This window comes from Antechinus flavipes, chromosome 2 (assembly GCF_016432865.1).
Source record: "Antechinus flavipes isolate AdamAnt ecotype Samford, QLD, Australia chromosome 2, AdamAnt_v2, whole genome shotgun sequence".
Lineage (NCBI taxonomy): Eukaryota > Metazoa > Chordata > Mammalia > Dasyuromorphia > Dasyuridae > Antechinus > Antechinus flavipes.
The window spans coordinates 258265766-258291967 of NC_067399.1; the positions used below are offsets into that span (position 1 = coordinate 258265766).

Sequence of the window (26202 nt, forward strand, 5' to 3'; positions counted from 1 at the left end):
AGATTGAGAAGGGAAAGATTGGTATTTCAGAATCCAATTAAGTAGTTGTTAACAGTAGTGCACAGCAGAGTTGTTAAGAAACTGAAATTAATTAGAGCGGAGTGACCATGAGAGGAGAAAAAAAAAAGATTAAGCTGAGATATCTTGTGGTGGTGGAAAAGACAAAACTTGGCAACTAATTGGATATGAACAATAAGGGAGAAGCTAAAATAGATGCTAAGCCTGAAAACTTGGTGACTAGAAGGATGGTGGCATTCTCTACAAAAGAAAACATTAGCAGGAATAACATATTAGGAGATTTCCATTTTGAACATGTTAGCTTTGAAGTGGCTATGGGACATCAGTTGAAGATGTCCAATACTCAGCCAATAATCTATGATCTCTGTGCCCTCTTCTGCACTGACAAACATTACAGGGAAAATGTCTATATTGCTAATAGCATGAGTACAAATTCAAGCAATTAAAACTCATCTGTACATTAAAAGAAATCTCAGAGGTCTGATATAGCATTTCTCTTAAATCATTAATCTAGCTACAAAATCCCTGAAAGCTGAGCAACATTTCTACTGGATGGTCCTTGAGACAAAACAACAAATTTAGTGGGAATGTCTGGGAAAGTGGAGAGGACTAGTAGATGAGGTAGTTGTAGTATGAGAGTACTAAGTTAAAGAGATATCAGAGGTAGATCAGCAACTTTTAAGGATAAGGTATAGGATGTAGTCATGAAAGGTTATGACTTTAATATATATGGAGGTCCACAGAGTCAGGGAGACATGAAATTATGAATTTAAATCTAATATCTTTTAAATTTTAAATATGATGACTATGTATTAGAAAGAAATAGTAATTATTAAACTTTCATAATTAAAAAATTGGGGTGTGTAGAAGCAGAAATATGAGTAGAGTCAGTGGGCTATAGGTCATCCCAATTCTGGTTCAATGAGTATGAAAGAAGGAAGGAAAGGAGGACAGAGGATATATGCTTTTTTCAGGTGAGAAACTAGTTTCAATTCAAAAAGCAGAATTCAGGATAAAACAAATTCCCCTTATTAGATCAGATACACTACAAAGCCCTATACTAAGATAGCTAGAGGTAGCTAAGTGGTTTGGGGATACAGTGTTGTATTACTCATGTATATATTCATATTCCTGAGTTCAAGTCTGGCCTCAAAATACTTAACAAGCTTTGTGACACTGGGACAAGCCCCTTAACTCTGTTTGCCTCAATTAACTCATGTGAAAAATGAGTTGAAGGAAATGGCAAACCATGCTAATATCTCTATCAAGAACACTTTAAAAATGGAACCTCAAAGAATTGGACAAGACTGAAATGACTGAACAACAATAACAAAAAGATAGCTAAGGCAGAAAGGTAAGAAAGTTTAAAAGGTGAAATTAATTAAGAATGGAAAGAGTACACGGCTTTAAAAGAAGGAAGCAATACGTAGGTGGAGTTGTGAAATGATGGAATCATTCTGGAGAATTATTTGGAACTATGCCCAAAGAGCTATCAAACCGTGCATGCCCTTTGATCCATCAGTGTTTCTAATGGGCTTTTATCCCAAAGGAATCACGAAAAAGGGAAAAAGACCCACATGTGCAAAAGTGTTTATAGCAGCAAGGAACTAGAAACTGAGTGGATGCCCCATCAGTTGGAGAATGGATGAAAAAGTTATAGTATATGAATATAATGGAATATTATTGTTCTATAAGAAATGATCAGCAGGATGACTTCAGAGAGGCCTGGAGAGACTTACATGAACTGATACTAAGTGAAGAGAGAACAAAAAGAACACTGTATACAGTAACAACAAGATTATGTGATGATCACTTGGCTCTTTTCAACAATGAGGTGATTCAAGGCAATTCCAATAGGTTTGTGATAGAAAGTACCATCCACATCCAGAGAGAGAACTTTGGAGACTGAATGTGGATCAAAAAATAGTATTTTCACCTTTTTTGTTGTTTGTTTGTTGTTGTTTTTTTTCTTTTTTATGTGTACAGCATAAAGAATATAGAATTATGTTTAGAAAGAACTGCACATATTTAATCTGTAGTAGACTGTTGTCTTGAGGCGTGAGAGGGAAAAGAGGAGGAAAAATTTGGAACACAAGGTTTTACAAAAGTGAATGTTGAAAACTATCTTTGTATATTTAGAAAAATAAAATGCTATTACAACAAAAAAATAAAAAGAAGAAAGCAATGCTTAGACAATTATGCAAAAAGGGGGACAAGACAAAGGCTTAGAATGAAAAGTGAAGGGATCTAAGTAAACATTACAGTGACAATACATTTTATTCATGGAACAAAATAAAGTAAAAGACCGAAAAGAAAAAGGAGACACATACCTTAAAAAAAGACACAAAATAAACACTTTGATGGGGACACACAGTGACATACAATCTAGGAAAAGATACAGTGTTTAAAAAAAAAAGTTATGGGATGCTAAGATCATAAATTTAGAGCTGAAAAGATCTTTGGAAATCTCATTGGAGCCCAATCTGATTATTTTAAAGTCAGGAAAACTTAGGTCCTACTAAGAGATTGATTTGCCCAAAATCACATGGATAGAATATAGCACAAATGGTGTCTGAACTCAAGAATTTCTAACTCCAAATTCAGAACTCTTTTCCATTATTACCACAGTTTCCTACGTAGTTTTGTTCTTATACATACCTTTTCCCAGGCTAAGTATAATAAGGAATTGATAATTCTATGTTCAGAAAGCAGAGAACTCATCTAGAAGGGGAAAATACCAAGGTGTCTGGTGAATATAGAAGGGATTCTACAAATACCTCTCCTAGTTAGGTGCCTAATGAGTACAAGAATCATGAAAATCATAGTGTTCACTAAAACCTTAATGTAGGAAAATGGGATTTCTCCCCCCCCCCCCCTTGGCAATCCCAGCACTACAATCTAAAATTAGATGGCAAAAACGGTTGGAATGAAACTTGTAAATTTTTTCAATAATTTTGTTTCTAATTCATTAGTAAATAGCAAAAGTAGGAGAAATAATAGCATAACTTCTCTTTTATCATTATTTGAATCATTCAAAAGTATGATTTCTGACCTCAAATATGTTACTTTGTAAAATAGACTATATACCTATGAATTCAAGAATAAAAACTGCTTTAAATAAAACAATGTTCAAATGCTCTGAAGATCTGATCCCTGAATAACAATGATAAGATTTGTCTATATCTTGGTAATTTTTGTATATTTTTCTCTCTAACAAAGAGAAGATAAATAAAGACAGCATTAACTAGGGCTATTAAATCCTAGGCTACTTTGAATATAAACAAACAAGGGCAATGGAGGCGAGCTTAAAGAAAATACTACCTCTCACAAAACCCTTGTAAAAAGTAAAACATGAACACGGTATTCATTACTAAATATTTATTGAATTCCCTTAGGGCAACAGAACCTTCATGACAAAGCAAAAAAAAATTTTTTTAATGTGCATTTAGTTTTGCTTCTCCTGAAAATCTACTTGAATGCTTTAGTGCAGTAAGGATATGACTGTGGTTCTGCTGCAAATTCTGATCCTACTGAGCTAGAAAGTTCAGCAATGAACTATGAATGTTATCTGAGAACTGGGCTAGATAAATTAGGAAAAGACCATCAACAGAAGATCGGCCACAAAAACTTATAAATTATCTAACAAAGCAAGAAGATGAACTCTTGATATCCTATAAACTACTAAAGTAATATAAGCTTTAAATATTACATTTCTAAAAAGTTTCATGTAAAAATAAATTAGAAGTCATTTTTCAACTATTACTATTATTATCTCACTTATTAGTATTTTATTTTTTCCAATTATATGTTAAAATAGTGTTTTTAACATTCACTTTTGTAAGATTTTTGAATTCCAAGGTTTTTTATCTCCTTTTCCTCCTTCCTTCCCAAGATAGCAAGATAGATTGATATATATAGGCACAATTATTTTAAACAAACATTAGTCATATTGTGAGAGAAAAACCAAAACAAAAAGGGAAAACCAAAAAAGGGGAAAAAAAGAGGGTGAAAATAATATACTTCAATCCACATTCAGTCTCAATAATTCCTTCCCTAGATGTAGATGGCATTTTCCAACCCAAGTTTATTGAAATTATCTTTATTACCATTTAAATCTCAAAGAAATAAATTTAGACAATGCATATCCCCAATTAGCCCAAGTCACATGCTCTCTTCTCAAGGACCTATGATCCATGGTGCATATTATGTTATTTAACATATTATTATTTAATATGTTAATATTATAATAATGTTTATTATAATTATTCATCACATTTATCATAAATTATTTATTTATATATTATATGATATTATTATAAATAAATATAATTATATATTATAATTATAATAATAAACATGTTATATTTATATAAATATTTATTATAATTATAATTGATAATAATAATGCACATTAATATTTAACAGCATTATAGTTTATATTATTCCCTATTTTTTTACTTTATTTTATGTAGATCTTAAAGCTCCAAACCTATACAATCCTCTTGCAGTCACCTTACTAGGTGACTTACTACCTGCTAGGTAGGCAGCAGATTAAGAATAATTCCTTATTGACTTAATATGATGATCAGACAACTTGAAACCAAGAATATCGTTATCTAGTGAATAACTTAACTTGCCAAAAGTTTTTTGATAGATTCTCCTTTAAAAAGTTAATTGTGAATTAAAAAGATATTACTCAGTAATTCAGCATGTATTTTAAAGGTAATTAAAAGAACCATCATTCATTATTAATCTGACTTAATACTTAATAAAGTTTCCAGAGTCTCAGGATAAAAGCTTGGGAGGTTAGCTGTCTTAGACTTATGACCTACCTGTCATTTTCCTTTAAATCCTAAAAAGGCCATTAATCAATTATCTTCAAATCCTCTTACTAGTTTTTATTTTTAAAATTCCTTCAAGTGAGACTGAGAGAGGAGTGAAGGAGAAGCAGCAGAAGAGGAGGAAGATAAAGAATTTGGAGCCCAAAACTTAAAAAAAAATGTTTTAAAAAATGTTTACATGTTATTGGAAAATATTTAGCAAAATGAATAAAAGGGGAGGGAAAAAAACCTATCAGAAATACTTTCATGTGTACCGTTTCATTACAATAAAAATAACTAACCAGGAACTCATGATTTTCACACCCAGGATTTACTAAGGAACTTACTGCTATGAATTAAAAAAAAAAAAAAAAAAAAGATCCAGGCAGACTATTTATAATAGCTGATTATATCCAATCTATTAATCCACAAGTAATTATAAAGCACTTACTATGTGCTGGGTTCTAAGGATATAAATAAAATAAATTAAGCAATCTCTACTCATATGGAATTTACATTTGAAAGTGAAAAAACCAAGAGGATGTATGTATGTATATGTATATTTCAAGAGCATTAAGGATATAAACAAAATATTTAAACCCAAAGTAGTTTGAAAGGCAATGCATTAGCAGTGGCGAGAATCACAAAAAGGTTCAGGTAGAATGTAGTGCTTGAGTTTAGTCCTGAAGGAAGAGACGGGATTCTATGAAGCACAGAAGAGGAAAGGCTGCATACCAGGTAAAGAGAACAGCCACCACAAAACCAAAGATAAGGAAAAATAAGTCTAGCTTGTAAGAAACAGAGAAAAAGCACAAGATTTGACTGAAGAATCCTAGAGAGGGCAAAGGAGTGTATATTTGATTCTAAAGGGACTAAGAAGTCACTGAAGATTATTGAGTAATGGAGGGATGTAATCAGATATATGCTTAAGTCTAAGAAAAATCATTTTAATAGCAAAAAGAAGATGATTGCCCATGCCCTGTGTAAAAATCAGAGAAGAGTAGCAGCAGCAAATAGGAATCAATACAGATTCAATACCCTCTGCAGTGCTGAAAATCCAATCTAGAATGAACAAGTGAAGCAATAAGATCCTCTGGAACCTGATTGTTTGGTTTTTTATCTACTATTCCTAGAACTAATAATTTTTCTCTCTAAACTATTTCTCTCCCTCTATATTAATCAATTACCAGATATAGAGGAGAAAACTATCTCCTATCCCCACTTTTATTTTTTATATTGATATTTATGTTATACCTAACTATATTACCTAATATAACATATATTATAAATATAGAATGTACTATGTGAGCATATTACATATTTATATTTTTTCATTCCTACTCTCTTCTTCAAGCCCACTTCCATCCATGTCCCACATTCCAATCCCATCTATTATGCCTTCTGGAATTTCAATTTCATAGTGAACAAACAAATGCTGGGCTTTGTTCTCTCACATTCCTTCTATCTATTAGCCCTCTCTAAGAACTGGTTCCCTAATGAGAGTGTATCCCTTACCTTCCTCTATACCACTGGCTATTCCCCACACACTCCCTATACATTAGTCCTAGAGGGGAAGAGGAAGAGAAAGTCAGTCATAACATTTCTTGCTGAATTCTACCTTTGCCACCATCATTCTTCAACCATTCCTCCTTTAAAGTTCACTTTATCAAAATTTTTCACCCATTCCAAATTATTGTTAGATATTATATATTGTTCCCTCATCTCCCTAAAATCATTCTTCCTCTTTTCTACAAAGTTTAGTACATGGCTCACCATTTTTCTCTTCTCCCAACTTCTAACTTTTACTTGAGGACTTTAAAATCTACAATGATGTTCCTTCAAACTTCCTAACATCCCAATTTAGCCTCTTTAATTCTATGACTTACTCCAGTCTAACTCAGCTACAGATAAAGATGATTATACAAAAGTTCTCAACATTACCCATAAATGTTTCACTTCCCTAAACCTCCAATGTTACACTACCTGATCATAATCTTTCATCACTTCATGTCTCTCTATCCACCTCTTTCATCCTAAACCCATCCTTGCCTCCATGGAAACCGTCAATCCCTCTATTTCTCAGTTTTTTGTCAAATCACTGCTCCCGATGTTACTTTTCTGTTTCTCTAATCTTAATCCTATATTTAGCCAAAAAAAAAAAAAAAAATTGGTATATTATCTTTTACTGCAGAATTCATCATTCCCTTGTTTTATCACTTATTTTTTTGCTTAGCTTCATTCTTGGATTACTCCACAATTTACTTCTTTCATTTGCACTCATCTGTTGCTGAAAGGAGCCAAAAGGAGATCACAACCGTGCTGACTAGGTCCATTATAAACTTATACAACACAACTTCAACCTTCAAACAACCTAACAGTAGGAAGACAAAACTTTTACGCTTCCCTAATTGATAATCTATCTAATTCCTTAAAAAGATTTTTCCAAACTTTTTCTCCTCAAACTTCCAAATACTTTCTGTTTTCCCTTTTCAACTGAGGACTTTGAAAATTATTTGCTTAAGTGAATTAAGTGAATTACCTCTGCTTTCCCCTAAGAACCACTAATATCACCCCTAACCTGTCTTCCTGTTCCCAGTCTCTGACAATGAGATAGCTTTTATCATTGTCATGGTCAGCCTCTGTATGTCCTTGAGTCCATCGCTTTCTAATTTTCAATCTCTCCTTAACTAAAGATCCAATAAGTCCAAGTCTCCACCATTCTTTGAAAAAAGATTCTACCATCCCCACTCAAGTTATTTTCCTATATAGCTTTCTCTCTTTTTTCAAACGCCTTGAAAAAACTGTCTACACTTCTTCATGCTTTTACTTCCTCTCTTCTCTTTTCTGAAAACATTTTAAACTGGCTTTTGACCTCATCCAAAACTGAAACTGTTCTCTCCAAATTTTTCGGTAATAATTTAATTGCCAAAACTGCCCCCACCCCCACCCCAATATTCATCCTTTTTCATCCTGCTATATCACATTATCTTCCTGGATATTCTCTCCCCTCTGGACTTTCATGGCACTATTTTCTCCTAGTTCTCCTACCTACTTAGTGGTTCCTTCTCTGTCTCCTCTACTGATTCATCATTCAGATTATAAGTTCTAAGTGTTGATTATTCCCCAAAGAGCTGTAATAAGATCCATATAATTTACTCTTTATTTGCTTCTTCTAGGATGACCTCATCAGTTTCCAAAGTCTATTACTACCATACTGTTGCCTCTTAAAACTCTGTCAAATATTAATTTCTTGGTTTCATGTCTCATGTCACCATGCCTCTTGAACTTTTCAAATTGGATGTGCCAAAGAAATCTCAAATTCAACAAATCCAAAAGAGAGAAGTCTTATTAATTTCCCCCACAAAAAAAATCCAATACTCTCAAGAACATCTCTATTTCTCTCCAAGCCACCACCATTCTACTAGTCTCCTAGGTTATATACCTGTAAGTTATTTATTTGTTTGTTTTATTTACACACACACACACCCCTTTGGCATTACTCTAAACTCCTTACTGTCACTCATTCTCCCTAAATAATAAGCTAACAAATTTTGCCATTTCTATCTCAGTATCTTTTACATTCAATTCTTTCTCTCTATTCACACAACTATCACCTTAATTTAAGTCCTCACTACTTTTCACTTAAGTTATTGCAATAACCTTTTAATCAGTGCTCTTGCCTTAATTCTCTGCCCACTTTAATCCATTGCACACTGCTGTCAAAATGATCTCCTTAAGCACTCATTTGTCTATGTCTCAATCACTGTCTCCATAATCAAATAATCTGCTATGTTCAGCTTTTAAAATCGTTCAAAACTGGCCATAGCCTATTTTTTGAACTTTCATATATATATAATATATATATATATATATATATATTATATATATATATATATATATATATGTTACTCTCTCTCCTATGTTCTGTAATACAGCCAGTTTTTCTTTCTATTGGAGACTCCATTCCCATTGCCATGCCTTTACACTAGCTGTCCCCATTACCTAAGGATATTCTCTTATTCTCTGCCTCATTGATTCTTTAGCCTAAGCACCACCTTACCTGAAGGCAAATCTGATTTCCTCAACTGCTGATGTTTGCCCTGTTAAACTATTGTACTTCTTTGTTTTTATTCTTTCTATTTGATATATAATCTATATGTAGACCCATGAAAATATAAGTTCCTCTTTAGGAGAAACTGTTTCATTCACTATATTTATATCCTCAAGATTAGTAAAAGCAGGTAGTAGATGCTTAATAAATACCTGTTGACTGATTGATTATAGCTGCTTGAATCAGTGTTGCTTCTGGATACTTGGGAGTGGTAGGGACAAGGAACTTAAGGAACATGAAAGCAGAACAAAACAAGATCCAAAGAGGGACCAAGAAATCTGAGACACCTTAATGTTTTCAGATGTTTGAGTCATGTTTACTCTCAATCAGAACTAGGACTATGATCCAGGTCTCCTGTCTCTTAATCTAGCATTTCTCCCATAGTACCTGAATATATGAGACTACTAGGGACAAAGATAGCTATATCTCTGTTTTTAATGCATTCCTTATCCTCCACCAGCAAGAAAAAACTATCTGCTATTGTATTTTATTTATATTTCTGTATCTTTTATGATCTTTTCTCTCTATTGTTCTTCCATCTCTTGACCTTCTCTTCCTTTTACCCATTTCCCAAGGATGTCACTTCTCCCAAGGTAAGAAGACTCAAATACATTTTCTAGTGGGAAATAGAACTTCTCTCAGCAACAGGAAGTAAGACCCAGGTAAGATACGAAGATCTGCTGCTGCTTTGTGTTTTCTTGAAGAAACATTCTACACTTCAAAGCAGAATTAAGATTTCTATGGAACCAGCGATTGAACAGCATAAACACATGATTCTGTAAGCAGGCTGGATTTTGATCCTAAAATGAAAACTGCAGCTCTGTATCTAAATGTTTAATTGAATATTAAGTGGGAAACCTAGACTGATTATATACTTTTTAAATTATACAACTCCCTTCGGTTAAAGATCTTTCTTTTGTTCTCTCTCTCTCAACCTCCCACTACAATTCTTTCACTCAAACATTTAAACACTGCCCACTTCTAGGCATTACTGACAGAGGAGATTATGAAGGGATTGAGGATTTAACTATAAAGCATCAACAGACTCAGAGTTCTCTCCAGTTTTCCTAAATGAGTGTTTCACTCACTTCTAAAGCACTTTCTAATATAGCCCTTGGTCCAAAAACAGAAAAATTGGTCATCCAACAAAACTGAGAAAGTATCTCAATGATTAAACCATGGTTATATCTGGCGTAAAAAATAAACCCTTTATCTAATTCCAGAAGTCAAATGATGGTGGGGGGAAAAGGAAGGAGAGAAAGAAGGTGTGAAACAGTCCCTTTCACCTTCTCAACCCACCTCCCAATATCCCCTGCTGGTCAATAATCAAAAATAACCCATCTAAGAGACAAAAAATGCAGCAGGGAGTATATTACCAGGCTGGGGATGGACTTAGGCATAGTCTTCCGAGCTCTGTGGACTTTGACATCAGGATTTGTAGTGGCGGGTTTTTTATGATCTAGATCTTTACTCCCTTCACCTAGCTTGGTAGGTGTTGCAGCCTGTACGTGAGGAAATGAGCTTAGAGTTCTTCCCTTGTTGGCTCCTCCAGGAAGTGTTTTTGCAGCATGGCCAGGAAGAGAAGAAGCCAAGGTGCTGGTAGTCCTTATGGGCTGTTCTGGTAATGTCTGTTTGGTTAAGATATAGCCATTACTTCCTGTGAGAGAAGTCTGGGTGAAATCACTAGTTTTCACATGATTTTGTTTCCCAAAGTCACTATCTCTCTCAGAAATTCCATTTTCAGCTATTCTGGTTAACTTATTAGCAGGCTCCTGTGGGCTGGCTTTTGTATTGTCCTGAGTGTGTTTAGTTGGATTGGGATGACTATTGGCTTCATTTCTTTCACAAGAACCGTTTGTTTCACCATCCGCTGCCATTTGAGGCTCCCCTCCTTGCTTTTCTGTTGAACTTTCATCAGCAGCCATGGCATTACCCCCTGCGGAAAGAGGCCACAAGAAATCAAATATGATTGTCAGTACAATAATTGTATTAACAGCAGCTCATATTTATATGTAGTGCTTTCTAAAGTTTATACAGGGATTTCCTTATAACAATCATGAGAGGTGGGAAATGCATATTCCTATTTATTATCTCCATTTAACAGCTAAAGAAATCAGAATTCAAGAAGGTTGACTAAGTTTCACAAGGTAGGACTAAAATCCAGCTCTTCTGATTCCAACTCCAATACTCTCTTTTTACTATGCTATAGTATCTATTTTTTGATTTATGTATACTTTTCACTTTCAAAAATATTTTCTCATGTGATCCTATTTGATACAGGAAGACCAGCCTGGCAATTAATACAATTTCCATTTTCCAGATAAGTTAACTGAAGCACGGAAATTTTATCAGATTGCCCCCAAAATCTGGAGAATAAGTGAAAGAGCCAGGCATAGATTTCAGATCCTCCCTTCTCTAATTTTTTGTCCTACATCAGATCATCTTCCTATAGTAGAGAAGAATTGGCACCAAGCATTACTACACTCAAGCTAATACCCTTCTTCTATCCTGCAGAAAATCCTCTCATTAATTTAACAAGATTTAAAGTCTACCATCCACATAAGCAATGTGCTTATGCTTTATACAAAATTTTTAAAAATCTCAAATGTATTGGTTAGGAAATTTTAATCAATTGCTAAGGCTAAAGTTTCAATAAAAATTGGAGGGGAAAGAGAAATAAAAAGATAGACTCGTAAAATATTACTGGTCTTAATAACTTTGTTAGAAACATATTAAAATTCCAAAAATAATCTTACATAGATTTTATTAATAGGAATATTTGGTAAAAAAAAAATTAAATACCTTCCAGAAAAACAAAGTCCCTATTGTTGCAAGAGTTGAAGACAAGAGTTTTCAAATGTTCTAAGTTTAAAAATATGTATGTAATAAATAATGAGGAAGGGGTGTGCTAATGATATGTGGATATATAAAAATGTACACACCAATATGGTAAATGATAACAAAACAACAGTTTGTAACCAACAATTCATGTTAAGGGCAATCAAAATAATAATGGTTATTATTTTTAAAATAAGTAAACATTATGATACCAAATTTGAGAACAGAGATTGTAGGATTGTAAGAAAATTCCTTTTTTTAAAAAAATGTTCAAGATACGGGGGGGGGGGGGGGGGGGAAGTTCTATAAATATTATAACTCTATGTAGCAATAATTGTTCTTTTTGCTCTCTCTGCCAAAGTACTTTCACTCTACTTGGACACACTACAGGATGAAGATGACATTTAATCTTGAACTATAAGAGAAAGGAATTAGAAATATTTAGAAGTAATATTCTTGAATCAAAAATTTCTGACTTCAAATTCAGCTTCTGAAACAAACTAGCACTATAACTGTAAGCTGATTTCACACTGCTCCCAGCCAAATAAAAGTATATTGGGAGCTGCCATAAGAAAAGGGAACTCCACATTCCACACAAGGAGTTCCCCACAGCAAAGATGGCAAACAGGTAGTCTACTGTATATTCCTGAATGTAGTCCCAATCAGATTAAAATATAACTAGGAAATGTTTAACAAAATAAAAATACAAAATAAGAAATATTATTAAATAGAAAATAACAAAAATTGTTAAATAACTCCATATGAAGCTCATGGGGATCCTTATATATGGTTTAGCTCCATTTCCTCACCCCTTTCTATATGACACCAGTACCTTACAAAAATGAATCATGGGTGTAAGGGGAAAATTACAACACAAAATATGGATGATTCAGTCATTTAACAAGAATATCAAAAAGCTAACACTACTTTTGAAATATCCCACCAAATGCTAACAGATTCTTCTACCAAACTCCAAGGACTTAGCCATCAAATACAGATTTCAAAACTTACCTAAGTAGCCTTTTATTGGTAGATATAAATCTGTCCCAAATCTGATTCATGATTTTTATTTCCTTTCTACAGAATACAGCAGTTAAAGTAAACTGGCCAACACTGGTTAATAGAAACATTCCTATTGTGGAATCAATTCTCTAATGCAATCACTTTCAAAGACTGAGAGCCTCAAGGTAAAAGTCAGTGTCAGCCAAGGTCCTCTTATCCCTAATAGACATAATCTCCCTCCTAAAATCCCTGAGGCTCTTCTCCCTCCCCTCATGTGCCATCACGCAGGGAAATTTGGGGGTGGGAAGGGGAGAGAAGAGCTGTCCTATCCATTGTTCAAGGAGATAGCAGCATTGTTCTCAGCCCTTGTAAAATCTGTATATCAGTAGTTTTCCCAGTCAATCCATTGAGAAAGTAAGCTATTGAATGCTTTCTGTATTTTTCTTATTCTAGAATTAGAGTTACAGAAGGATTTTCCCAGACTTTTCTGAGCTTTAATAAAAACAGCCCAGAATAAAGAGGCAAAGGACTTGTCTTATTATTCACCTAGATCTACTGTTTCCACCTCTGATCCAATGAGCTTTTTAGGATAAGGAGGAGACACAGCTTAACTCATGAGGAGATAAATTATTATTTGAAGTTTTAGTTTATTCAGCAATATTGTAAATGAAAGAAAAGAGAAATTTGACTTTTTACTTAAGGGGTTATCCTAATTAGGGGGAAAATATTTAAACATTTCTCTATTCAGTGTTTGTGGTAAAAAGGAGTGAGATTCTCAAAGGCTAGTTAAGCTAATGAAACAAAGTGTTAGCATGTACAACCAAATTGTAAAGGCCTCAATTGAAGTTTAGGTATACAGTGCACCTGTTGTTTGAGGATCATTCTAACTGAATTCAATTTTGTCATCATGAGAAGAATGGACATGGAATTTGGGAGTTCAAAGGAACCTCTGTGGCTAATTAATCCAACTTACATCTAAAAGTAATTCCCAAAACATGTCTCTATGAAACTTTTATGAAATAAATTAATATCTATACATGACAGAATTTATTCTTAGAAATCGGGGAAAATATTTTACCAAAATCTTATGAAACAAATAGTTCTAATTTCTAAACCAATAAATAAAATAATGATGATTAACTACTATCAATTCAAAATCTAAAAATTTATTCACTAAGACCAAATTGAATCTATATGTTCCTCTCTTTGATTGGCTTGGGGTTTTCAGGATACCACTTCTCCTGGTTCTCTTCCTACTTTTCATATTGCTCCTCATCATTCTCCTCTACTGGACCCTCACCTAGGTCACATCCTCTAACCTTAGGTGTCCAAAAGAATTCTGTCCTGAAGGCTTCTTCTCTTCTCTCTCTATTCTACTTCACTTTGATAATCTCACAATCTTTAATGGTAATCTCTCTTCCCTAACCTCTCTGATGAACTCCAATCTTGTATGTCCAACTGCCTTCCAGACATTTCAAACCACATGTCCAATGTTGTCCAGTTGTTTCAGTCATATCCAACTCTTCATAACTACTTGGAGTCTTCTTGAAAAAAATACTGGAGTAGTTTATCATTTCCTTCTCCAGTTCATTTAATAGATGAGGAAATTGAGGCCAGCAGAATTAAGTGACTTGCCCAGAGTCACACAAGCTAGTAAGTGTCTGAGGCCAGATTTAAACTCAGGTGTTCCTGACTCCAAGTCCAGCACTCTAACCACTGAGTTATCTAGCTTGCCTCCTAAGTTGTTGTTTAGTTGTTCAGTCATGCCTGACTCTTCATGACCCCATGAGCCATACTGTCCACATGAATTTCTTGGCAAAGATACTGGAGTGTTCCCTTATAGTAATGCAAAAGAAAAAGTAATTATTTATGTATTTGGAAATTTCTATTTATTTGTCATTTTAATGAGTATAAATTATATCTAATTTAAGAATAGTTAAACCCTACCAAAAACTCAATTATAAAATAAGACCAAGGCGTCATCTCTTTTAATACCCTGAGTATCTCTTTTCTTCAGCTGTCACCAACAAGTAAATTCATTGGATATTACCATCTGGTCACTTCTTGACAACAACAGAGAAATGGAAAATCTACATTAAAATTACAAATTATGCAAGTGTAATTCAACTTAAACATTTATGAAGCACCTATCATATCCAAAAGCCATGGGTTAGAGGAGATACAAAGAAATAAAAATAGTTCCACAGCGCCAAGAAATTGTTGCCACCTTTTAAGTTTAATATTTTGAAATTAAGGCAATCAGAAGTTACACTCTTTGCTAAATCCTAAATGAAACAGTAATCTCTTCACATACACACAAATTGGCACATCACTTTCTCATGGTCTTCAACTTTAAGCGTTAAAAAGTTCACAATAACCAATGGGGTACTGCCATTTAAATCAGTTTCAACAAAAAGATTGCTTACTCTAAAATCTTAAGTTAATTTAAGATAGAATGACTCTACTATAACTTCATAAATAGTTTCAACTTACTATAGCCAAAAACTGCATCACTCTGCAGCCAATTTGGTAATAAGTATCTCTAAGTTGAGACTGGGCTCCCACAACAAACAATCTAAAAGTTAAGTGATTTGCTGTCATAGTCTTCAGGAACCAGACTATAACAAGACATTAAAGTAAAACTTTACTGCAAGAAAAAAAATTCTAAGAGGTACATGTATGACAAATCCCTATGACAAATGAAACACAATGATTCTTAATAATCAAAAATACTGAAAAAGAATTACATAAATTATCATTTCTTCAGTTTGAATCCTTCACTGATGTTAGTTATGATGCCCCTCATGTTTTCCAATTTCACAATTAAAAAGCACTTGCTCTAAGACTACTGCCTTCCATGTGTCAAGCAAAGGACATGGAAAACAAATGCAAAAATCAAATAGCCCATGCTCCCAGATAGCTTTACATTGCTAAGAGTGTTCTAGCAAACAATGAGCATTTATGCAAATTACAGAACAAATAAAAACTATGTATAATTCATATTGTTTTCCCAAAATTTCTCCACATGTAATCTATCTGATCCAGTGAATATCATCCTCCATTATTTCCACTTCTGTACAAGTCTCAAAGGAAGAAATAGTCATCATCCTTTCCACTGACATTTATTTATGCCCTTGATCCCATTGTATTCTCCACTCTCTGACAACTTATCTCTCAGCTAGTCATCAATTGTCTGATCAAATGGTTTAATGGTTCCTTCCCTACTGACTACAATATATCCAAATCCATTTCATCATTTAAACAACACTTTGTTCTGCAATCTCCCTTCTCCCCAACACCATCACCCTATTCCCTCTTCCTTTCACAAATTCCTTGAAAAACCTATCTTTACTTATTGATTTTATAGCCTCATTTCCCTCTCACTTCCAACTCTACTACTGAACTGAAAATGACTTTCCAAATTTACCAACAATTTCTTTTTTTGAAATAGATAGTTTTAAATTTCATCATTGTTTTCAAATATGTCAATCCCTTCCCCCACCTAATAAGTCATCTAGTAACAAACAAAACAAACAAAAAACACCAAACACCAAGAGAAGAGGGGAAAGGTTCAATACAACTATTGTGTCAACTGAGTCTTTCAGTTAAGCAATAATAGTATCCAATTTCTTCTAAGGAAAGAAAGTTTTTTTTCAGTCCTCTATAAAGGATAATCTGGGCCATTATAATTACATATTGCTGAGTTTCATTATTTTTGTCATTGTTTTTTCCACATACTAATCTTAATTACTAAATCTCTTAGCTTTTTCTCATACCTACTTTCTTGACCTTTTCACAATTATTTGAGACTATCTTACTAGATTCACTTCTCCTAAAGACTGCCCTGTCTTAGTTTTCCCACCCAGTCACAAACCACTTAACCTATCTGGGCCTTAGTTTCTTCATCTAAAAAAAGGGAAAGTTACTAGCTTATTAGATCCTTTCAGGAAGGAGGATCAATGAAGGTATAAAAAAGAAAATGGCTAACAAAAGAGAGTGGAACTGCTCAATTTTTATTTCCCCCTAGTATTCTATGCCAAGAGAAATAAACTTTTTACCTAACATAAGTAGGGATGTGATAAAAGATTATATGACTGTTTCTTGATTAGTTTCGATTATCAAACCCAGACAAATTCCATCTTTTAATATTAGAGTGTCATGTACATGACAGGATGTCAGATACATTCCACTTTTACTGATCTCTGAAACATCATGCAACTTGGAAAAGATGCTAAAGAATTGGGGAAAAGTAAATAATTGCTACCTCCAACTTGAGTTCAAATATTGGCAAAAATTTAGGATATACTATTAAATGAATGAGAATGCAGAAGAGAAAGCAAAGGACCCTACTACCTTTTGATAGGGTTACTAGACTATAGAGGATCAGGAAAATAGGGAAGTTATACACATGGTATTGTTGAGAACAACATAGAGGGACATGAAAGAGAACAAGATTTGGAACTAATTGAATGGGGGAATTCAAAAAGAAATCAACGGATAGATTTCAAAAAGGAAGAGGAAGTTAAATCTCCTAAGTGTCTGTACTTGATCTGGTAATCATGATTTTTTTTTTTTTAAATCTCAATGACTTAAAGTTATAACTAGCAGGTTTACTGAATCAGGGATAATTAACATACTGTAGGACAGAATCCAAAAGAAGATCAACTGACTATCCCCATGCCTGGAACTCTTTTTCTCCTCTTTTCTGCTTCCTTCAACTCTAAACAAACAAGCTAATTTCAACAAGAAGCCTTTTCTAGTCCTCCTTATCTCAATGCCTTTCCTCTGACATTATCTCCAAAGGATCGTGTGTGTGTGTGTGTGTGTGTGTGTGTGTGTGTGTGTGTTGCTTTCCTCATTAGACTTTCCTTGAAGGCAAGGATTATTTTTTACCCTTTCTTTTTTACCCCCAAAGCTTGGTATTTGCTGTATAGTAAGTATTTGCTGTCTAAAATTTTGAAGCAAATCTAAAACTGAAATTTTAAAAAGACAAAAGCCAAATTCTACATTTGGATTAAAAAAAAAAATTTAACTTCACATGCAGGAAACTGAAGACATTTGGTGAAACAAGAGTTTGATAATAAAGGTGTGTGTGTGTGTGTGTGTGTGTGTGTGTGTATGTGTGTGTGTGTCTGTATGTCTGTATCTGTGTATCTGGGTCTATATGTCTGTTAATGAACTGCAAATACAATGTGAGTCAATAAGAGATTAATGCATTCGTAGAAATATAATGTTCCTCTGGAGAGCAATTTGGAACTATGCTCAAAAAGTTATCAAACTGTGCATACTTTTTGATCCAGCAGTGTTACTACTGGGCTTATATCCCAAACAGATTTTTAAAGAAGGGAAAGGGACCTGTATGAGCAAGAATGTTTGTGGCAGCCCTCTTTGCAGTGGCCAGAAACTGGAAACTAAGTGGATGCCCATCAATTGGAAAATGGCTAAATAAATTGTGGTATATGAATATTATGGAATATTATTGTTCTGTAAGAAATGACCAGCAGGATGACTTCAGAGAGGCCATGCTGAGACTTACACGAACTGATGCTGAGTGAAATGAGCAGGACCAGGAGATCATTATATACTTCAACAACAATACTATATGAGGATCAATTCTGATGGATTTGGCCCTCTTCAACAATGAGATGAACCAAATCAGTTCCAATAGAGCATAATGAATTGAACCAGCTACACCCAGCGAAAAACTCTGGGAGATGACTATGAACCACTACATAGAAGTCCCAATCCCTTTATTTTTGTCTGCCTGCATTTTTGATTTCCTTCACAGGCTAATTATACACTATTTCAAAGTCCGATTCTTTTTGTGCCGCAAAATAACTGTTTGGACATGTATACATATATTGTATTTAACTTATACTTTAACATATTTAACATGTATTGGTCAACCTGCCATCTGGGGGAGGGGGTGGGGAGAAGGAGGGGAAAAGTTGGAACAGAAGGTTTTGCAATTGTCAATATTGAAAAATTACCCATGCATATATCTTATAAATGAAAAGCTATAAAAAAAAAAAAAGAAAAGAAAAGAAATATAGTGTCCAAAAATGTCTGCTATATTCCAGAATACAGCAATATCTGGAGTATCATGTTTAATTCTAAAATATTTTAGAAAGGACATAAAGAAAATAGAAGATATACAGGAAGGCAATCAAGACAGTCAAAATAATTTCATATCTTGATGATACAATATCCCCAATGGAAGGGAATGAAATGTTTATCTATAAGAAACCATCCTATACTTCTCCACCTTTTTTTGGCCAAATTTCTAGAAAAAGCTATCAATATTTGTTGCCTCCTCTTCCTTTCATTAAACTCACCCATCAACACTGCAATATGGTCTCCAACACAATCACTCAACTAAAACTGCTCTCCCTCAAATCACCAACAATCTCTTATCTCAATCAGATATACTTTTTGGCCACTTAGATGCAAATGATTTCATGATGATCAATTACTTTCTTGTCCTAGATAATCTCTTCCCTTTGGATTTTCCTAGCCCTACCTGGTTTTCTTTCCTGATTGCTCCTTTGAAAACTCCATTGCTATACAATTCCTACTTTGTACAGAAGGATTACACTCAACTGATAACTCAATCAACTCACAAAGTTTTAATTACTATCTCTATGCATATGGAACAAAGGTTTATATACATCTAACTCTAGTCTCTCCCCTAAGTTTCAGCTGTTCATTTCTAACCACCCATTAGATATTCTAAACTGGATCTTAACAGAGATTCTGGACATCAAAATTTCCAAAACAGAATTTATATTCCCATCTAAATCAATCCATCTTTCAAAGTTCCTTATATCTGTTAAAAGAACCTGGTTCATAATCCTGCTGTTAGTCATGAGTCCTAACCTTATATATATAATTAGTTGCCAAATTTTGCCTTTTCTATCTCTATAACATTTTTTTTCTATGCATCTGATTCCTCCTCTCTACTCATACAACCATTTAGTTAAAGCTCCCATCACTTATAACCTCAATTAATTTAGTGATTAACTGAGCTGAATGGCTTTTCCCCCTTCTCTACTTTACTTTTTGTAAGATGAAACAGCTGATCAGTTAGGGGAAATGTGAGAGATATAGAAATAAATCAAAGATTCTAAAAAAAAAATACTTATAAAATATTATAAAAGAGAAATTGCTGCTAACCTTAGAGAAGTCAGTTTCACTCCAACAATAGATTGCAAGGGATTGAGAATTGAGTGGGAGGGAAGAATATGGTGGCAAATGGATAAAGATAGGGTTTTCTAGGAATTTGGTTATAAACATGAGGAGAGAATTAGATAATATGTATAGGGAAAGAAAAGGGGGAAATGGCAGGCTCAAATGCTATAGGGAAGAATGATGCAGAATTGGGCTATCTGAAAAAACAATTTCAGTTATGTTTCTCTGTCTCTGCAGCAGCTCCACAAGGTGACATCAGGAGATATTCTTTTTGTTCTTCTATTGATGACAATCCTAAAATAGGAACACTCAAAGCCACAGAATTCTCTTCTTTTAGAATATGGATTTAGAGATTTGCAATTTTTAAATTAGGATTTAGAGATTTGTAATTTTTAAATTAGGATTTGCTAGTTTTGCTAAGTTGTTTTGTGTCTCAACTTCTGTATCCATTACACTGGTTAAGTAATAGATACCTCCTTGTATTCTTTTGTCCTTTAAGTAATGTTAGAAGGACTTAGTTGAACAATGTATATAAAATACACTAATCTTGCTGAAAAAAGGTACCCTTTAACTAACTTAAGAGGATTGTTGTATTCTGACTAGTACCAGTGTCCCATTTATATCATTTTCAAATGTAGAGATTTGTCCAAAAATATTTTCTATTTTGATCATTACTTGCCATAAATCACTATTTGCCAAGCACACATTTGTGTGACCTCATTTTGGATTTTCTTGGCAAAGATACTGAAGTGATTTCCCATTTCCTTCCCCAGCTCATTTTACAGATGAGGAAACTGAGGCAAGCAGGGTTAAATGACTGGCTCACAAAACTAGTAAGTATCTAATAGCAGATCCTTTTGTTGCAGGCCTAGTACTCTATTCACTATACCACATAGCTTCCTTAAGAGAATAGTCATTCTGACTAATATCAGTGTCCATTTATGTCACTTTTAAATCTAGACTGAAATTTATCCAAAGATATTTTGCATTTTGATCATTTGCCATAAATCATTGTTTTCAATCAACATAAACAAAATGTCAAGCTTATGGATTTTTTAAAAGAAAAATAATTTCTATTCCCAAAATGCTTGCATTCTTATCAGATGAAACAACATGTATTTATATAAGTAAAGACAGAATTAACAGAAAAAAGTACAAAGTGGTTAGGGATGGAAGAGTATTTTAGCAGTCGGAGGAGGCAGGATAGACTTGGTATAGGAAGATCTTGAAAGAACAAAAGGATTCTGAGATACAAGAAGAGAAATTTATCCCAGCATGGGGGAAAGGTATTGTACAGATAAGAGATGGAGTTCCTTGTGTGAACAACAGAGAGAAGGCTAGTTTTATTGGATTGTTGATTACAGAAAGATGAATAGTATGTAATAAAACTGGAAAGACAGGTTGGAGTTAGTTGTAAAATGCACCAAAAGCCAAAAAGAAGAGTTTCTATTTCATCCTAGAGGTAATAGGGAGCTACTGGAATTTATTTAGGGGGAAAGGAGAGAGGGAAAAAGAAGGGTTGGATTAAACTTAATCACTTATAGACTTATGCTGTAATATTTTATCAATTACTTGGAAAAATAGAGGTCATATTCATTAAATGTGTAGATGACACAAAGCTGGGAGGAATACCATCACAGTGAATGACAGTAAGGATCCAAAATTATCTTGAAAGCTTAGAAACTGAACAGAATCTAATAAAGACAAAATTCAACAGGGAGAGATGTAAAGGTACAATATTACATATTTGGAGTTTGAAAGGCCTTATATTTTAGTGTAACACCCTCATTTTCCAAATAAAGAAACTGAAGCCCACAAACATCAAAGTCCAAGGTCTCATAGATTAAGTTATAGATTGACTTTGAATCTAAGTTCTCTTAGATTAAATTCCACATTGTTTTCACTATGAAATACTGGATTTGAGGGTTAAAAGAATCAATTTCACAAGAATAATAATGGGTGAAATATGGTTAGGTAGCAGTTTTTCGGAAATATATCTAAACATTTGTTAACTGTGAATTCAACATATGAATCAGAAGTGACAAGCAAAAATATTAATAGGGTGATAGGTTGAATTTAATGAGACATAGCTTTCAGGGCAAGGAGGTCCTAGTCCTTTGATATCATGCCTAGACCTCAATTGTAGTACTGTAGTCAGTTCTGGACATAATTATTTTAAAAGGAAACTGATGAATTGAAGAAATTCTGTAGCAATCAACTTAAGAAACTAAAGATGTTTACCTTGAAGAAGAAAAGATTGAGCAGGAACATGACACCTAACAAATACTTAAAGGGATGTCATATCAGGAAAGGAGTGGACTTGTCCTCCAGGGCTCAAAGGGACAAATCCAGGAGCAATCGGTATAGGCTGCACAGAAATCATTTAAGGAATAATGTCATTCATGTAAAAATTTCTAACATCTAGGACTGTACAAGAACTGGCTACAAAGACGGTGAGTTTCCTTCTTCTTTATGATCTTCAAGAGGAGGTTATGGTATGTTATAAAAGAGAGTCCTTTCATGGAAGTTTAGGCTCAGTGACTAATAAAAGTTCCTTCCAACTCTTAAACATGGTGTGATCCTATGTTACTTAGATAGATAAGAGTTACCTCACTTCCTTCCTCTGTAAAATGGTGACAGTAATCCATGCATAACCACACAGACTAATTCTGAGGAAAGTTTGTAAAGCTTATGCAAAAACATTTTATGAAATACTTGATGATTAACTGATTAAAAGAAAACTATGAGAAGTATTCATGAAGGTGTATTAGATATGACAACTAGTAGATTAAAACAATATGGTCAACTAGTGACAAAAGAAACTAAGGGATACAATTAGTTAACTGACCATTAAATGTTAGGCTATCATATACAAAGAAAATAACTTCCAGGTCTTTGTGGAAAAGCAAGCTTTGGTAATCAGGCAGATTAAATAATTTAGCATTAAATTCCAAGAAGTCAATCTCTTGGTTAAGGAGAGCCAGAAGACAATGAATTTAGACAAATTAGAGCACTATAATTTAGTAAACAGTAAGGTAAACAGACTGAAAACTTTGAAGTCAAGGGCTCTTTTTGATTCCCTACTCATCTCATTTAATAACTCTAATTACATTCCTTACATAATTTTTGTCCAGTTTAAAGTAAAAGAAAAGCAAAAAACACAATATTTTTCTTTTTCTAATTTCCATTTCATAAGCAATAATCAGTAATTTGTATAGCATGCAGCAAGCACAATTGAACAGCTATTCAAGAAACAACTACTTTTTTAATATGAAAGGAACCCTGAAGGCTAAAAACAATCAAGGCTTCCCCTGCTCATTTACCAATGTCAAATTAATTGATCCAAATAATGGCAGTAAAAGTCTAAATTGAAAATATATACTTACCTTCTTCTTTATTGTTGGTGATATCTTTCAGCAGTTCAGTCTTCATGCAGGTATCCTTCTTAGTCTCTACCTTACTCAATGCTGCTTGCTACAATGAAACAAAATAACCAGATTGATTAAAACATGCAAAGCCAGAAAACAATTTCCAGCAAACATTTGATAGCCTAGACTAAATAGAAGCCCAAATTTAAAATTAATCCTTATGTTCTAAAACTACTTGTCAGAGCTAAAAATATTAAATAAAAATATTTCCAAAGTATTTTACCCTAACTTCCTATATTATGTGTTTCTGAATGTGTTTATAATTTCAAAGATGAGATGCAGGTATGATATACTAGATAGAGAGCTCGATTTAGAAGAAACAGGAAAACTTGGGTTTAAGTTCTGTGACACAAATCTGCAAAAGTGCCAGACCATGTCACTCCTTACTCAATAAATAAGCTATTACCTCCTGGGAAGAAATAAAAAATTCCTATTTGCCATTCAAAACCCTTCATAAACTCTCTCAATCACCCAACTTTTCCAGTTTTCCTACACCATATACCGCCCGCCTTTCTCCCCCTCCCTCCATATTCTTTAATCCAGTGAACTAGCCTGGCCTCTTCTTTCCTCCAAGAAGAGGATCCATCTGATTCCACTGACTACCAACGAAAGCATGGAATGTTCTCCTTCCTCATCTTCTCTACTAGAGTTCCCTGGCTATCTTCAAATCCTAGCTAAAATTTTAGCTTCCACAAAAAGGCTTTCCAAATAGCTCTTAAGCCTAAATCCTAAATAAATTAATTAATTAAATCTGGGATGTGCTTCCCTCTGATGATTATTTCCAATTTATCCTGTTTGTCTGTACATAACTGCACACTGGGCTTATCTTTTGATTTTCTCTTTATTCTCAAGGCTTAGCATAGTGCTTAGAATACAGGCACTTAAAAAATATTTACTGCCTAATCAACTGAATTGTGTGACTCTAGAGAAGTCACTTAACCTCTCTTAGTGTTCTAGACCAGAATTTCTTAAACTTTTCCCATTCACAACCCTTTTCCCCCAAGAAATTTTTACATGACCCTGGATAGACAGAGATAGAGATACACAGATATGTAAATCAAACTAATGATAATACTACTAATAATAAATCATAATTCTGTGACACCCCACACACACATTCAAATACAAGACCCCATATGGGGTCACAAACAGTTTAAGAAGCTAGGCTTTAGGTCAGAGGTGTCAAACAGGTAGTTTATATTTAAGAAGTGTTTAACAAAATAAGTAAAAATACAACAGAAATAGGTAGAATGGAGGCCAAGATAGTCCGATAAGAATCTCAGAGAATGATCCAAGAGATAGATCATCAACTTGGATACATTAGTATTCACCTTAAAATGAAAGCAGTACTGTCTTGAATTACTGATTTTCCAATGCCATTAAAAAAGCTAAGGGTTTTTCAACATCTATAGATGGTAATTTTATGCTCTGCTACAGATTTCCAAACCTCAAATGTTTTACAGATTCAAAGGCTATCCTTTTCAATTCTCTTAATATCAGAAACCTTATGAATCCTTAAAATCACGGGTTAACTCCAACTCAAAGCCTTTCCTAATTCTCTCAGTTATTAAAACAATTTAAATCACAATGTGTACATTTCTATGGCTGAATCTAGGCTTCAGAAGAAAAAAAGAATGGGTGAGAAGTGAACATCTGCTTAACATGTTTAAGGAAATTTGAATTTTTGGATCACAGTTGAAAATATAGGAATAATAAATTTTGGCCAGGAATGGAATATACTTTTAGAGGGCTGGTAAAAATAAAAAAGGATAAAGAGGGAAAGAGAGAAGGGACTAATTTATCTTATATATCTATTAATCACATAACACTGAATAAAACCTACAGCATAGGAAAAAGAGAAGCGATACCTAGAAATAATGTGCACAGAAGGGAATAATGAGTAATTATGATAGCAAAATAGACTTAGAGCGAGGTTGTAAATAGCTATGAATGCCACGCTAAAGAGTTTATATCTGATCAATAGCCCACTGAAGTTCAGTGAGTAGTCAAAAATGTGCATTAGGAAATTCACTTTGATAACTGTGCAGAATGTTAGTTTTGATAGCTTCTTAAACTTTTTCCATTAGCAACCCTTTTTAGCCTGAGAAATTTTTATGTGACCTGGGATATATAGGTATATAAAGCAAGTATACAAATTAAACATTTACTAATAATAAACCATAATTTCACTATCCCTGCATTCAATTATGGGACCCAAAATGGAGTCATGAACTACAGTTCATGTTTAGGAAACTGGAGTGCAGAGGACAGACTAGCAAGAGAAGAGACTGAAGACAGATAGACTGAAGAGAAGATTATTACAACTGCCAAGACAAGATATGAAGGTCGAATAGGAGTTATGAAAATAAAAAACACAGAAGATTTTGTGGCAGTAAAAATGACAACTGAGTGACTGACAATAAGTAAAAATGAGAAGCCAAGGTTGCAAGCCTGGGTAACTAAAAGGATGGTTGTACTCTCAAAAATATAAGGCAGTTTGAAAAAGAAGTGTATGTAGATGGCAGAATGAGTTGTTTTGGATATATTGAATCTAAGATGTCTTTGGGACATTCAGTTAAAAAAAATCCAATAAGATAGGGTATTTATATGTATATATCTTTATATGTACACACACACACACACACACACACACACAGAGTCTGAAAATGTCCCTAGGAAGAAAAGTCTAATTGATACATGACCTAGATGAGGAATAAACCTAGGTCAAGCCAACTGTTGTAGGACAACAGCAGATGGCAACTACAGCTCTAATGATACAAAGAGCTAAAGAATAAAC

The 26202-nt window shown here is 33.8% G+C and overlaps 1 protein-coding gene across 9 annotated transcripts in view; it reads right to left on the reverse strand.

The window, feature by feature from the left end:
* The window catches only part of EHMT1 (euchromatic histone lysine methyltransferase 1), a 281129-nt gene that overhangs the window by 147216 nt on the left and 107711 nt on the right, over positions 1–26202 (reverse strand). For all 9 annotated transcript variants that reach the window (XM_051976841.1, XM_051976843.1, XM_051976840.1 and 6 more), the window contains 2 exons: positions 23364–23451; positions 10326–10885 (listed from right to left, as the gene is read on the reverse strand). In XM_051976841.1, coding sequence (XP_051832801.1) covers positions 10326–10885; positions 23364–23451 — 648 coding nt within the window. The remainder of the gene's footprint in view (positions 1–10325; positions 10886–23363; positions 23452–26202) is intronic.